Consider the following 16,719-nt stretch of genomic DNA (forward strand, 5'->3'; position numbering starts at 1 on the left):
TCTAGAGACTTGCCCGGAGCGATCTGCATCATTTTGGCACACTCACATACACCTGCAATGCCGATCGACTATCACCAGGTGGCAGTATCGTCCGTGTCTGAACTGCAATGGCTTGGGGTTGATACACAGCCTCACTTTTCCCCCTTGGTAGTGGCCCCTCCTCCCGCTTGAACAGAAATTCACATTGATCGCCTCGAAATTCCGTTGCCTAAGCGTATTTGACCATCGAAACGTGTATAGACATATATAGGGATGTCCGATCGTGTTTTTTTGCTCCCGATCCGATCCCGATCATGTGATTTTGAGTATCTGCCGATACCGATCTTTCCCGATCCGATCTTTCACATTAGTAACCAATTTGACGCATTTGTCAGAAACTGGCGAAGCGAGACAAAGCCCCTCCGTTCACATCCCCAGCAGCAGTAGCAACTACAACAAAAACAACAACAACCATTCTTAAATCATGACCACGTCAACATCATGAAAGATTCACTGCGAGGGCTCTTTTAGCTAACGCTAGCTAGGCACGTAGCTATACATTACAATAGCATCACTTCACTGTCTGCCGAGCTAGCGTTGGATACCGAGCAAGCTAGCATAGGTAACGCTAACGCTAGGCAGCTAATAGTTAGCTAACGCTAACGCTAGGCAGCTAATAGTTAGCTAACGCTAACGCTAGGCAGATAATGGTTAGCTAACGCTAGGCAGCTAATGGTTAGCTAACGCTAGCTGCAAGGTAGCTCATATATTGACGCTATCAATAGCGAGCGCGGCGGCTCGCATTACATTCACCATACGAGAAATATTCAAAGTTTCAATCTGTTTGCGCATTTAGTATACATTCACAGTGTTCGACTTACGTAATGATTTGCTCCATTTTGGTCTGAAACGCAGACGAATAATCCTCACAAAGCGAATGTTATCCAGGTGAACTTTCTTCATTCAAACGAGGCATTCAAAACAGCGGTTTGGCACCAGCCGCCTCCCCCATTCCTTTTTTTTTTATCCACTTTTTCTCCCATTTTCTATATTTTCTCCCATCCCAATTTCGTATCATCCAATTCAACCCTCCCCTGTCACGAACGCTGTTTCTTGCCTCCCACAAGCCGGCTGCAATGTGGACTAAGTCATACATAGCACAAGTCCCCTCCGGTACTTGAGGTAACAGCAGTCGCATCTTTTCACCTGCGCAGCTCGATCTCTCAGTGGCGAGGAGTAACGCGTGGGACTGGGAGGCTCACGCTGCCCCCGACACTTCCTGATTCTACTGCGCAGGCGCACCAACCGACTTGTAGGAGTCGCTGTCCACAACGCCCAATCCCCACCCATCAGTTTCCCACCCCCTAATACGGCCAATGTGTATTAGTACGGACGACCAGCTAAACTGAAAGCAAATGTGGAGCGCTGGGCTCGAACAGGCAAGCCCAGCGTCTCCAGATTTCGTGGCGAGCGCCTTGCCCACTACGCCACGTAGCCGCCCTCCGCCTCCCCCATTCCTTTGATCGCTCTAGTCACATAACGTCCGCCTTGCAAACATTGCAACTGGCTGGACTGGCTTTGGTTTCAATTTTAAAATGCTTCCAAACTTCTGACATTTTGTGTAGCTGCACCGAGTCATCAGGTGGACATAACCTGCCCGTGTTTACTTGCGGGAGCAACACGTTGTGGCATACGTCACTGTCGTGCGACGGTGTAAATCAAAGGAAATGCGTTTGTTTTGGCAAATTCTTCTGCTCTGTGTGACAATAAATAAATGAATGATATGTAATTTAAAACCAAAACTAAGGCCTCAGTATGAGTTTAAGATGTGAACATGGTCATGTTTGTTGAATAAAATAATGTATTTTACTCCCGAAAAAATGAAATAAAAAAAAATCCTGATCACGTGATCGGATCGGGACATCCCCAGACATATACACTGGTAATCGTGATGGCGATGCGATCACTTGTAATTATTCTTCTTGGAATACCTTCTGGCTAAGGTAAGGTACATTCTATGTCTATTTTACCAAATCTGAAACATGTTTTTCTAACGATCACAGTTCTGTGTTTCACCGGATGAAAAACATGCTCGGCAAACACGATCACAGTTTTTAGTTAAAACGACCCCCCCCCCCCCTTGATGATTTTGTGAAGGTACATATAAACATGGCTAGGGCTGTCTTAATAACTTTGAAGCTTTTCGTTCGATGGGCATGGGATTCGAATATGAAAATAAAATGTGATTATTAAAAAAAAAAATCAAAATCAACTCTGCCTCTCTTTGTTAACTACAACAAGCAATGCTGTTTGTTATTCAAGATGAGGTCGGACTCGGTACTGACAGATTTGTGTTCATTGTGCTGCTTTTATAAAGCCTCAAATGACGGCTTACAATATTTCATGAAAGCAAAGTGTTTTGTTGGTCTAAGATTTTAAAAGGTTTAAACTTTACAGCACTGACAAAGTTGAACAACGTGCTGTACAAGTCCCACAACATAAAAAAATATATATATATATATGTATTTTTTTTTTTTATCTCGAAGCTTCGAATTAAAATCGAATCTCGGCCCCGAAGCTTCGAATTCCAAAAAAAATTCGAAGGTCAGCCCTATACATGTCGTATACCTTTTTTATTTGGGGTTTCAGGGGATCAACCAGAACGGTTTGGGCTTATTGCACATAACGCGTTTTATCTCGCGATCTATAAAAAAAGACTGGATTATCATGGAAATGCGCTATGTTTAGCGTGTAATAAACTGCAGCGTGTGGAAACAAATTTAATTATTCCCATGTTTGTCAAAATGAGCCACACCATGGGCTAGATCCACAAAGAATGGATTGCACGGTGCTAATTGCACCCTTACTTACAATTCATTATGAATTGAAAATGAGGGGACCCTGATGTAAACAAGATGAAAGTCTTTCTCTGGTCTGCATCCCCTTAACCCTTTATCTGCCAGGGATTATTCTGATTTTATACCGTCCTCTGCCAGCTCTATTTGTCTATGGAGATGTTCCCCTTCTTTGCAGGACTATAACTTTTTAAATTGTATTGCTAAATTGACATTACTATGGCCCATTCAACATCAAGTATCTATCGTTTAGGATGTAGCAACGTTCTACTTTTTCATTCACACATTCATACTAAAATATGGTCTAAAGTATAAATATGTTTTTATCGTTTTCTGCAGCATTCCATAGAACGTGAGTTATAGCCACAAATACATATATTAGATCATCAAATGTAGTTTTATACCGATTGACGTCAGATAAAAAAATTCAATTGTACAAGGTCCTAAACGTCATGCCTCATCATCTGCTGGTGACCGGCAGGGGGGGGGGTTTATAAGTCTGTGGCCGACGTTAAATGATTCATGTAGTATGGGCGATATATATATCAGAGCAGATTATACGGTTAATAATAATCAAACACGCTGAAACTCACCGCGGCTTCCTCTGACCGTTGGGTGATCAGCGTGGACCAGAAAGATCGCTATTATGGGATGTTGATATATGCGATCCATTTCCAGGTTGTATAATACTATATGCGTCCAAATCATGTTGTTTATCGAGTTATTTGCAACCGATCGATGTCCAGTGTATCAAGATGGAGTCCCGCTAGCGATAGTGAGTGCCCGGACGAAATATGGGCGAGCACCACTTCCGGCACGTCATTTCCGGTTTTGGCGATTCGCCGATCGGCCACCAGATGGCGGTCTTGAACCGTTGGAGAGTTGAGAGGAGATCTACAGGAGATCTCAAGTCTCCATGGGTGAAATATGATTGCCATGACAGATTTCTGAAATATTGATCTCAAAGACGCTGTACGACGTCATTGGCAGATTACGCATGGCGGAGAATGACGTGTTAAGTCGTCCTTGGCGATTAAAGGGTTAACAATTGTGTGTATTGAGCCATACTGTATTGTACCCATTCTGCAATTTGTTAATAAATTGTATTAACAGATTGCAGAATGGGTACAATACAGTAGGGGTGCACCGATATATCGGTCGGGTATCGGTATCGGCCGATAAGTGCCTTGTTGACTGCTATCGGCCTATCGGCCGATAAGCTCGAATGTGCCGATAGCAGTCGCCGATAACTAACCATCCATTTGTGTAGCGTCAAAAGGCAAAAAAAAAAAAAGTTCACTCGCGACCTACCTGCACAACGCCCGCCGTCCCCCACACACACACACAAGCTATAGCATCAAAGTTACTATTTATGATTAACAAGGCATTCGTTTTGTGGCATTAACGTTATATAGTTAGTGTTACACGGACAATAACATCAGCATATTATTATTACCCATAGCAGCAAGGCATTACTCCGAGTCCGTTCATAGCCGGGAGGCAGAAGACTAACGTTACTGGTGAAAATGTGATTTACGTTGGAATACTCCTTTGCCAACTTGCTGTACTTTGCTTGCAGGTCTGCAGCCATTATTACTGGATTAAGAATAGCCCCAACTTTAGCCAACGTAATGTTATGGCTAAACCTTTAACATTAGTTAACCCTAGCTTTCGGTTAGCTGTTCAATGCTAATAACACAACCAAGCGAATCCATCAGAGCTCCCCATCAACACCGCTCTGTCGGGAGGATGGCATTTAAGAAAGTATCTGCTGTTAAAATGACACAAACATTCGTTTTGTGGCATTAACGTTAAAGTTAGTTACACGTTCAATTACATCAGCATAGTATTTACCCGAAGATAGCAAGCAAGCCGTGCATAGCTCGGTTACATTCCGTTGCTCATTCCGTACCCAACTACACATTCTGCAATCTGTTAATAAAGTTTTCAACCAGACAAATGTATAGAAAGGCTTTGTTTTATTATAACATTTGTTGCAGTAAAATCATTGTGTCTCGTTTGGCCATCCTGTGGAGCGCGCTGGTCGCGGGCACTGCCGGGCAGCTAACGTATTAGCTTGTTGTGGTTCTGAGTTTGACTCGCATTCTCGCAAGCAGATCAATGGCGGCATGCCCCGAAGTAGAAAAATGAATAAACATAAGAACAGCAGGAGGTGGGTGCTAGCGGTGTGGCGTAATTGGCCGAATCGACTGTCAATCAAAATGGTTCCATTGCATTGGTTGAAAGCTCTGGTTGAGAGAATAGTATCCCGCTGCAGGCCGCCAGAATGGTTCCATTGCATTGGTTGAAAGCTCTGGTTGAGAAAATAGTATCCCTCTGCAGGCCGCCAGACGATACTGGGAGAGGGATCAGTGATACCATAAACATATTTCTTGATGTTTCCTTTTTTAAGTAAGTAAAGAGGCCTACAAATACAAACATACACATACAAATATACAGTAGTTTCATTACAAATATTAAAAAAAAAATATTAAAAAAAATATTAAAAAAAATATAAAAAAAAATTAAAAATACTTATTTTTTGCCACAAGTATCGGTATCGGTATCGGCCGATTGTGTTAGTTGAACAATCGGTATCGGTATCGGTGGCCAATTTTCATATCGGTGCACCCCTACAATACAGTATGGTTTGGTCCTTTAAAATTTTGGAGAATGTTAACAAGAGGTTGTGATATGTGATGATGTCGGCAGTGAGGCGTGACTTTCTATACTTCCTCTCAGCCGCTCTCAGGACCTGTCTTTGTTCTCTCACTGCATCCGTCAGCCATGGACTGGGTGGGGAACGGCGGGCAGGTTTCTCAACGAGGGGACAGAGCTTGTCGAAGGAGGTTGCACGGGCTGAGAGGAGGGTGGAGGTTGCCATCTCTATGGGGAGAGCAGAGAAGGTGTCACTCAAAGGTGGATAGTATGTCAGAGGAGAGGGTGGAGGGGGATAGGGGCTTAGTTGAGTGAGGGAGGATCTCGTGAACTCGAGACTAGACTGATGAGTCAAAATGAGAATTAGAGACACAGACCCCATTGATATAAACCCCCATTGCTAGGAAACAATGCTAAACACAGGAAAAGGCCATTTATAAGACACGGGACCTTTAAATGCTAACCCAATGCTAACTCACTGTTAAACTTCAATTCCACGCATTTGCTTGCGTACTGCAATAAATAATGGTTGAGTGTGCACGCCTGCGGTGGCTACAAACATAGAGGGGGCGTTATGCAGATGAGAATTCTTACACGTCAGAGGTACGCGTACGTTTCAGAATGGCTTAGTTCAGTGAGGGAGAATCTCGTGACATGTGAACTGGACGAATGTGCTAAAATGAGAATTAGAGACATAGACCCCATTGATACAAACCCACATTGCTAGAAAACAATGCTAAACACTGGAAAAGGCCATTTATAAGATAGTTCCCCTTTTAAATGTAGTATGTATCTGTATTGGTTGTGGAAAAAGTGATATCGGTGTGTCTGATGATTGATGGTTTGTCGTCTCTGGTTTCCAGCTGATCCTGAAGGATGTGGACTCTCTGCTGTACGTGGATACAGACATCCTCTTCCTGCAGCCCGTGGAGGAGATCTGGGCCTTCCTCTCCCAGTTCAACTCCAGCCAACTGGCTGCCATGGCTCCAGAGCACGAGGAGCCCCGCATCGCCTGGTACAACCGCTTCGCTCGCCACCCTTACTACGGCAAGACGGGCATCAACTCGGGGGTCATGCTTATGAACATGACACGAATCAGGGGAAAACATTTTAAGGTAATGGACTGGTTGAGAGGCTTGTGTAGTCAATGACTGGGCAATAAATGATAACGGTGATACAATTTGATATATATTATTTTTGTAATATATATTATATATTTAAACTACACCGAACCCTAAGCAGAAGTTAATATTTATCTCCTTTTTTCTCCGGAGATTTTCTCTCCCGTAAACGGTGGATGATCTCTGTGTATGATGTGAGTGTGTTTGAATTCCGGTAATTAATACAATGAATGGTAATAGATGGTGTCTGCATTTGTTAACACTTTCAGAGCCTTTGATTAACCTTGATTTACCCCGTTGAATGCCACCATCCACTTCAATGTTAGCGTTAAAAACGCCTAATCTATGTTTTAAATTATGGCTATGTGTCTAATCTGCCCGTCGCTTATCAATGACTCGTTTGCAGTCAACATTGTCGAAACGGATTGTTTTTTAATCGGTTCATATCCTTTTTATACCATTTTGAAAAGCTATCGTTCTCTCGAAAATGTCCGGGAAGATAGAAAGATTCCCTCATAAACGGCATTTATTGGAATATTCTCGAATACACTAGACACGTTGTCATTTGTCGGCCTATTTATGAATCGTTCTCAAATAAACGCTAGATTATCGATAGTATATGTGTACGTATGCACGCTATAGACGCGAGCTGAAAAATAGATTCTCTCGTTCCCGCAAGATCACACACACACACACACACACACACACACACACACACACACACACACACACACACACACACACATGGCACATAGGGGACACGCCGTTATCTCAGCGAAAACAGCTCCGATTACCCCAAGACTGGTAACATAGACTCCTTACCTTAGATCAGATGTTCTCCAAAAAGATTATTCCAATTCCCTAATCGCCATTCCAAAATATCGATCGCGTTGATTGATTGATTATTGGCTGCTGTGAATATATAATCCAGGCTGCTTTTCGTCCCGCGATGACTTCCATGTTGATCAGACGGATTGCCAGCACAAGGAGCCAGCTGGCTCCGCCTCTACCAGTGTTGGGAAAGTTCACTTTCTACATGAACTAGTTCAGTTCACAGTTCACAATTTTTTAAATGAACTAGTTCAGTTCATAGTTCATAATTAAAAAATTTGAACTAAAGTTCATGGTTTCAAAAAAGAACTAATTTATAGTATTTTTTTTTTTAATTGTTATAGTTCTTTTTTCAATACGTTGCTGGCAGCGAGCTATTATTTGTAAAAATGATTGAACCACAGACAGCAATCTGAAAATACTGGCATTTGCATTTTTCATTTGTCATATATGTCCTGATGAATTGAAAATGGGGGACCCTGATGTAAACAAGACGAAAGTCTTTCTCTGGTCTGCATCCCCTTAACAATTGTGTGTATTGAGCTGTACTGTATTGTACCCATTCTGCAATCTGTTAATAAAGTTTTCAATCAATCAATGCATTTCCATAACGCTTTGCTGTCGCCCATTCAGTCCACACTAGTAGCAGCTGCAGCTTTCATCTCTACAGTATATTTTCAAAAACATGAGGAAAAACTTTGCTTGAATTGTCTTTATTATGAAAACAAAAACAGGACGTTTGCTTATTCTCAATGTGCCATTTAAACTTTAAGGTTTGCTGTCGACGTCGTCGATGTGCGGACTTGCTTCTTCAAACCGAGTGGACAAAGTTTACAGACAAACGTTAGATTTTTTCCATCTGAGTCAGTACTGACTTTAACGTTAAACTCTTAAATGCTCATACGCCGACGTCGTAGAGATAGGGTCTGACTCTGAGCGAGTGCTGCTGCTGCTGCTGGAGCTCTCGGCTTCTGCTCGCAGATTGCTCGCTGTTCTGGTCTGGTCTGTTTGTTGTGATGAGTCTGATTACGTAGCCAGGGGGTGACAGGCACGTTGCCAGATCGGGTGGTTTTCCGCATACTTTTGTAGCCTGTTTACGGTGTGTTTTAACTGTTTTCGGCTGAAATGCATATGAAATCTGGCACACCTTTGAACGCCGTTATAATAGAGTGCTGAGAATGAACGCATGTTTGAACGCCGTTATACAGCGCTGATAATGAACGCGTTCTCAATTAACGTTCATTTAGCGGATAATCAGTACGTTCAGTTCACGTTCGCCCAAAATACGAACGCGTTCATGAACGATCGTTCATTGAACGCGTTCAGGTACATCACTGGCCTCTACATATCTACAGATCCCAGGTCAGTCTAAGCGACTGACCTGCAGTTACACAAGGATAGACGATAGGGGGCGCTTTTTGTAGGGGCTGGTGTACCAACGGGAGACTGTTGATGAAATATGAATTCAGATTGCTAATAAAAAAATAAAGCGATATTTGTCATCGTGGGCACTCAATGGGGGGGCTGATAAAACGAGATATGTCGTCCGTGGCACTGAAAGGGTTAAGTATTGTAGGTGTGTTTGTTTGCTCTGTGAGAGAGGGAGAAGAGATGTGTGGTTGCCGCCTGGTGGATATTTGCACTCTACTGGGCGCACCTTTCTAGTTTATATTGGTCTATTATCGATATCGAGTATAGACTGATGTGGAAAAAGTCTGTTACACTCAAGCCCTGCCCTCTTTTCTTGATCATCCAATCACAACAGGAGCTTCCCTCAGACAAACGTTGAGGTGAAATCGGGACCAGCCACAAGATGGGTTGTTGATACTGTACATAGATACATACTGTGTACATGAATGCATACTGTGCATGGATACATACTGTGTACATGGATACATACTGAACATGGAGTCCATAATAGGACTTTGCAGACTCTGATGTAACCTGGTATACTGGTGTTTCTTGATTATTATGACACATAACACTCTGAATGAGTGCTTAGCTGTAAGGAACTGCTGTGCTACCAGCGTTGGCCAGTGGAGGTCACTGTTGCCCCTTCTTTCTGAACAAAATGAAAGTAATATTATTAGGAAGGATTGTTTTGATGATAACCAAGTGTCCACAAAGGGATTTTTTTGCAGTCTGTATCTTCTTCTTCATAAAACCCAAGGTAATATTAATGCTCCTAATAACTCTTTGATGTTTTCTCAGAATGACATGACTTCAGTTCCCCTGCGCTGGGAGGAAATGCTGATGCCTCTTCTCCAGAAATACAAGCTCAACATCACCTGGGGCGACCAGGACCTGCTCAATATCATATTCCACCATAACCCAGGTTTGTATTTACCAGAAAACCGTCTCTCCAAGCTGAAAATCAGAATATCATGACTTGAATCTGTGATGTCATCGAGTGACACTTTTTGGAGTTAGTCCATTGACAATTAGTGACCGACGTCATGGGCTCACAGGATTTCTGTTTGAGCTATTGCATCCAAATTAGTTTTTAAATCTAAGACATACAGATCAGAAAATGTTCCTATATCCCACTAAAATCACAATGGGTACTGTCATAGTGTCCCAGGAGTTACATTTACATTTTTACATTTAGTCATTTAGCTGACACTTTGATCCAAAGCAACTTACAAGTTCTGTACAACAGGTCAGTAGGAAGGGTACAACTCTGGCAGCTAAGTAACAATGTTCGTCAAACAGTTTTGAACTTGGGTGCTACAGTCTTGAGTGCATAGTAGTAAAGACATATTAGCATAGTATGTAGTAATATAGGCAAGGAAGATTATTTAGTAGCAAAGTGCATGATAGTAAACAACAGTACGAAGGTTAGATATTGATTGAAGAAGTGTGTTTTTAGTCGACGGCAGAAAATGGTCTGGTTTCTGACTAGTGGGAAATTTGTTCACTGTCTATTCGCTTAGCTCTCCTCTTTATTTTCGTAGATCATTGAACACATTTCAATGAGCTGATTACTAATTCACTGTTATGTATTTCAGTGAAAAACAATCTCAGTCTGGTCATCATGAGATTGTAATTCAGATTTTTGACTGTTTAAGTACCATTTATATAGCTTATCAATTTTAACAGCATAGCATTCTGTACCTCACATTATACAATGGCATGCAAATTTCTTGATTTTGATTGGCTGAAACAGTGAAGTTGCCGGTTGTTATTTAGTATAACACACTCCACGTGACCCCAGATCCCTCCCACAACTGAATTACTTAATTTTTTCTGTCTGAATCAATCCGCCATAGATAGAAAAATGGAAGTATGAATAGCTTTTGAACGAATCCTCCAAAAAAGATACTCAATTGGAATATGTTAGTTCGTTACATACACATGGATTATGTAATTAATTTGTCACGACTCATTGTGAAACAAAAGAAAAATTGCGAAAATGGCAGACTTTTTTTTTTTCCAGATTTTATTGATTGAAAATTGTATTACCAGATTGCAGAATGGGTACAATACAGTACGGCTCAATACACACAATTGTTAAGGGGATGCAGACCAGAGAAAGACTTTCGTCTTGTTTACATCAGGGTCCCCCATTTTCAATGCATCATATGACATACATGACATACAGATAGACAGTAGTACTGCTATGTCTTGTTTAAGCATGGCGCCCAAACACGTATATATACGTGGTTGGCCGGGACAGTGTTAAAACCACAACCAAAATAAATAGCAAAACATGATTAACTCATTCTGCGCCATCGCTTAATGCGCCAGAGGGCGCTAGTACGCCATCGCTTTAATCAATGGGGGGACTGCGAGATTTGCGAGGTGCTTAAAATATATCTTATATTATAGCTATGGGTCTAAAACACTGTCGATTGTCAGTGAGTTGCTTCCAGTCAACATGTACAAAACGGATTGTTTTTTCATCCATACATTTACGTTTTATACCGTTTTGAATATGAATATAGTTTTGGTGATTCTTAGTAATCCCAGGAAAAGACGCGATAATAGCCCTTTAGTGGAATACACTAAACACGTTGTCATTTTTCGCCTGATTATCGAATCTTCCTGAAATCAACGCTAGATTATCATTATTATCCTTCCTCATGCAAGAATGAAATGGCCCTCATAGCGGGGCGCTCGCCCGCCACCTCCTCCTACTCAATGGTAAACAGCCACACACACACAGATAGCTTTGATCGCGGTGGAAAGAAATATCAGATCGACGCAAGATTTTATATATAGTGTTCTTACCTTGTCTCTGATGTAATGCAAAAGAAATAATCCAATTATCTGATCGCCATTCCAAATACTGCTTGTGGATGTCCGTCCCACATTACAGAGCGTTATACATGAACGGGCGGGCGGGGTTAGTGTACCATGCCATCGTTGTAAAGGTATGCCTCGTCTGAGTATTTAAACCCCGCCCGCACGGCTCAGATCGGCCCTGAAAAGAAACTACACCATTTCTAATAGAGTGCAAAACCTGCTGGAAGGCGTAGGCGGCGGTATTTGCCCTTGTGCGAGCTCAGACCCATTCCCAATGATAACATCAGGCTGGATGGATGAAAATGAATGGATATAGCTAATAAAAGAAATAACGATTAAAACCCGAGTTTTCTCGTGATTGGTGCTGAACGGTTGGCGAGTTAACCCGACTTTTCTCGTGGTTGGCGTTGAATGAGTTAAGAAAATGGCTAAAAAGCATAAATGACAACAGGCATTTTAAAATCAGCTAAAAGCAAGAGTATAAAAATAGGTCTTGAGCTGTGCTTTAAAGCTATCCAAAGAGGCTGCCTGCTTTGCCGTATTTTTTATATTTCATTGTAGGCACCTCGAGCAGGTCCGCACTAGAGGACCTCAGGCGGGCGGTTTGGAACATATCTATGTAGGCAGTCGCAGAGGGAGGATGGTGCCAGACCATTAATTCATTGAGTGCCACGCCCTTTCCCCATCTGCACACAGCTTTTCTTGACCATTTTCACGATCTTTGCGGAGCTATTGTATATTCTATATTATAGCTATGGAGACAATAGTATGGCTCATTTGACAGACACTATTTATAGTCCAACATGTAAAAAATAACAGTTATCAGCTGTTCAAGAAACGCAGTCATCTTAATATGCTGCTTATGCATAAGCAGCACATTAACATTTTAATCGCCGGAAACGCCGAAACTCGTCATTGCCCGCCATGCTCATTCTGCCGAAGACGCCGTAACACGTCTTTGATATCAATATTTCAAAAATCTGTGATCGAAATCATATTTCTCCTCCGGGGACCTGAGATATACTGCTGAGCTCCACTCAACTCTGTAACGGTTCAAGAGCGCCATCTGGTGGCCGATCGGCAGATCACCCAACAGGAAGTGACGCGCCAAACAGGATGTGCTCACCCATATTTCGTCTGGGCACTCGCGATCGTTAGCAGGACTCCATCTCGACACACTGGATAATCAATCGCTCGCCCTAACTCAATAAACAACGTTATTTGGACGTATATAGTATTATACAACCTGGAAATGGTTCATCTCTAGATCAACATCCCATAATAGAAAACTGTCTACTCCAAGCTGATCGCCCAACGGCCCGAGGAGACTGGGGTAAGTTTCAGCGTTTATTATTACCGTGTTCGATATAAACTGCTCTGATGATCATATGACCCACACTAGATGAATGATATAACGTTGCCCACGGAATTATAAACGACCCCCCGCCCATCCGGTCAACATCAGATCATACGTAGTAACTTCTAGAAGTACCTCCAGTTGACATTTTTTATCTGGCACCGATCGCTACCAAACTGTATTTGATCATCAATATAATGCATTTGGGGCTATAAATCAAGTTCTGGAGAAGGCTGCAGAAAACGATAAAACATACTTATACTTTAGACCGTATTTTAGTATGAATATGTGAATGAAAAAGTATAATGTTGCTACACCCTGAACAATAGATATAGGACATTGAATGGGCCATAATAATGTCAATTTAGCAATAGAATTTAAAAAGTTATAGCCCTGCAAAGAAGGGGAACTTCTCCATAGACAAATAGAGCTGGCTAGGGATGGTAAATTATGAATTTAACCATGGCGATCAAAGTGTTAAGATGACTGCGTTTCTTGACTCAGAAGATGACGCGACAATATTATTAAACAAGAGAGCTCTGTCATTGAAGTGGGTGGTGTTACCAACAGCGCGTTTCTTGACTCGGAGGCTTGACTCAGGCGTCTATGCCAAATACAGCTGATAACTACATAAGCAGCATATTAAGATGACGCGACAATATTATTAAACAAGAGAGCTCTGTCATTGAAGTGGGTGGTGTTACCAACAGTGCGTTTCTTGACTCAGGAAGCGAGCGTTCTGCGCTGCAACACAGCGGCGAGCGGCAGCGATAAGGGGGGCGGGTCACGTGGGGGTCGCGGCCAATCAGAGGAACCCGGAAACCGAACTCTGTTGCGGAAAGTATACACGCGCCCCTGTCGCTTCCTGATTCTACTGCGCAGGCGCACCAACCGACCTGTAGGAGTTGCTGTCCACAACGCCCGATCCCCACCCATCAGTTTCCCTCCCCCTAATACTGCCAATGTGTATTAGTGCGGACGACCAGCTAAACTGAAAGCAATGTGGAGCGCTGGGCTCGAACAGGGAGGCGAACCTGTTCGAGCCCAGTCTCCAGTATTCGTGGTGAGTGCCTTGCCCACTGCACCACGTAGCCGCCCTCAAATATCACAAATATCACAAATGTTAAAAACATTAAACATTAAAAAAGTTAAAGTGCAGGCGGCTGGGTGGCGCAGCGGCAATTGCACTCGTCACCAATGCAAGAGACTCCGGTATCGAATCCGTGTGTCAGCATTGCCTCCGGCTTGGGCCGGCCGTCATACTGGCTCAATTGGCAGAGTCAGCAGGTGGAAGTCGATGGGTGGTAATCTGGACGTTGTGGACAGCGACTCCTACAGGTCAGTTGGGGGACGCCTGCACAGCAGAGACAGGAAATAGCGGGGGTAGTGTGAGCCTCCCACACGTTACACCTCGCCAATGAGAGTCCGCGCTGGCAGGTGAAAAGATGTGACAGGCTGCCTCCTCGTGTACCGGAGGGGACACGTGATGCAAGGCTTCTATCCTCCCTACAACCGACCAGTGGGGGGCATATGCGAGCAACGTTCAAGACAGGGGAGGGGAGAATTGGAAACACGAAATTGGGATGGGAGAAAAAATTGAAAATAAGGAGAAAAAGTGAATACAAAAAAAAAAGTAATACACATTACATGCTTCAGGAACTTGAACATTTCACAAATGTCCATTTTCATGTCCTTGTCATATCATCATTGGTTTTGTCAATGTATGAGAGCGAGAAGGAGGGTTAAGTAGCATCACTTTTGTGATGGTAGTCACATTGGACAGGGATTAACAATTTAAGTCAATAATAAAAGGTAAACGGTTGTATGTATGGAATAAAAATTAAACACCAACACAGTTCTATAGAGTCAATAAACAATAACCACCAACATAGTTGCATGGATGAAATCAACGCTAAACAACTACAACACAGTTGTATCAGTTTCTTTTAGGGATGGCACGATACCACTTATTCATGTCCGATACCGATATCAGCTTTGAGTATCTGCCAATACCGATACCCATCCGATACTACCTTAAAAAACAAAAACCTGTATTTAACCTAGCCATCTATAAAACATCAAAAACTCCCCTAAAGGAAGAAATACATACTCAGTTATGCAATAGTGCTGCTGCTTTTTATTTTGATAGGGTTAGGGTCTTTACTCTTGGCTACATTTGAAAAAGAAACACAACATTATACTTATTTGAGATAGCCGTGTCCGAGATAAAATGACTGTTTGGCAACAAGAAGTGAGGCTAAATGTCGGAAACCTACATTTTCAACAACAGAAAGGGGCTGGTCGTCCAGCACAATAAATGTGGTTATTTTCTCAGTTTTCTTCAGCTTTGCTTTGTTACTGTCTGCAGGGAGTTTCTCGCGCTTCTGAATGGTTTCCAGCTATGTTAGCTGTTGCAGCAAAACGTTTCCTCTTGGCATTCGTTGCACATATGAACTCGGCATACTCCCTTTCCATGATTAATCTGCAAGTGTTGTGTGGTGTTAAAGTTTCCAGTGTTGCTGCCACCCCTAGAAATACTTGCGTCGCTGATATTACACTCTGCTGTGTCGTGTTATTCCACAAGTATACACGCGAGTCCTCTGTATTTGTTTGCGAGTGTCTTTATTCTGTTAGCTCTTGATTGGAGAGAGCTGTTTTCAATTTTAAGGATATCTCCAATCACAGTCTAAAACCTCTTTGAGGAAGGGGGTGGGAATAGCATCCAATGAACAGGAGGATGATTACATTTGCGATATGGTTTTGCGGAGTTCCTTTTCATCAATTGCACAGAATGATGTTGGACTTCCCCTGGAGTGATTTACACTGTTGCATATAGCACCATTAGCGGCATTTGCATTTTGAGAGTTTGTGCTAGGAGCATCACTCATAATACTAGCGTGAATGTTAAGAATTTTGTTATCGAAAAAGGATGCAAACTCATTACACTTAGCTTTAGTGGCAGCGAGCAACTGGGGGGGATTTAAAAGACGTTCAATGGTGGAAAACAAGACTCTGGCATTTGTCTTGTTCTCATTAATAATGCCAGAGAAATATGCCTGCCTTGCCAAATGCAAGGCTTTGTTGTAGGCAACTGTAGATTGCTTTAAAATCTGTAGGTAGACGGGTGAGTTTGCTTTTTCTCCAACATTCCCTCTTAAGTGAATGCATATGTTCGGTGATCCAGGGTGTTACTCTGGCGTTATGTCTCCTCGTATGTCTCCTCTAGGCCTCTTTCATTAAGTGCCTTGATTTGTACATTTTACAAAGACAAATGTCCATTCCCATTTAAAGGAACACGCTGCGACCTGTTTACATTCATTGTACCGTTATAAACACCCTCTTCTCTCTCTGTCCTACAGAATGTCTCCATGTGTTCCCATGCCAATGGAACTACCGTCCGGACCACTGTATCTACGGCAGCAACTGTCGCCAAGCAGAGCAAGAAGGTGTCTTCATTCTCCACGGCAACAGAGGTGTTTACCATGACGACAAGCAACCAGCGTTCCGTGCCGTGTACAAGGCCATCCACAAGGTAATGATAACTATTTCAAGTTAAGTAAAATTTTCTTCTAAAAGTGTCCTTTTTGGACCATCCACCATGGTCTCTGTTGACTTGCGTAAGGCTTACTTTATCGTATAAAGGTTGTGTGCTGTAAGAGAGTGTTCAGCCCTC

General features: G+C 42.6%; 1 protein-coding gene across 2 annotated transcripts in view; it reads left to right on the top strand.

Moving 5' to 3' along the window:
- Positions 1-16,719, top strand: part of LOC311245521 (glucoside xylosyltransferase 1-like) — a 29,597-nt gene that overhangs the window by 6,039 nt on the left and 6,839 nt on the right. For both annotated transcript variants that reach the window (XM_084335390.1, XM_084335391.1), the window contains 3 exons: positions 6,356-6,607; positions 9,656-9,779; positions 16,406-16,578. In XM_084335390.1, coding sequence (XP_084191516.1) covers positions 6,356-6,607; positions 9,656-9,779; positions 16,406-16,578 — 549 coding nt within the window. The remainder of the gene's footprint in view (positions 1-6,355; positions 6,608-9,655; positions 9,780-16,405; positions 16,579-16,719) is intronic.

The sequence above is a fragment of the Notolepis coatsorum genome (genome assembly GCF_963971535.1).
Source record: "Notolepis coatsorum genome assembly, chromosome: 18".
NCBI classification, from domain to species: Eukaryota; Metazoa; Chordata; class Actinopteri; order Aulopiformes; family Paralepididae; genus Notolepis; species Notolepis coatsorum.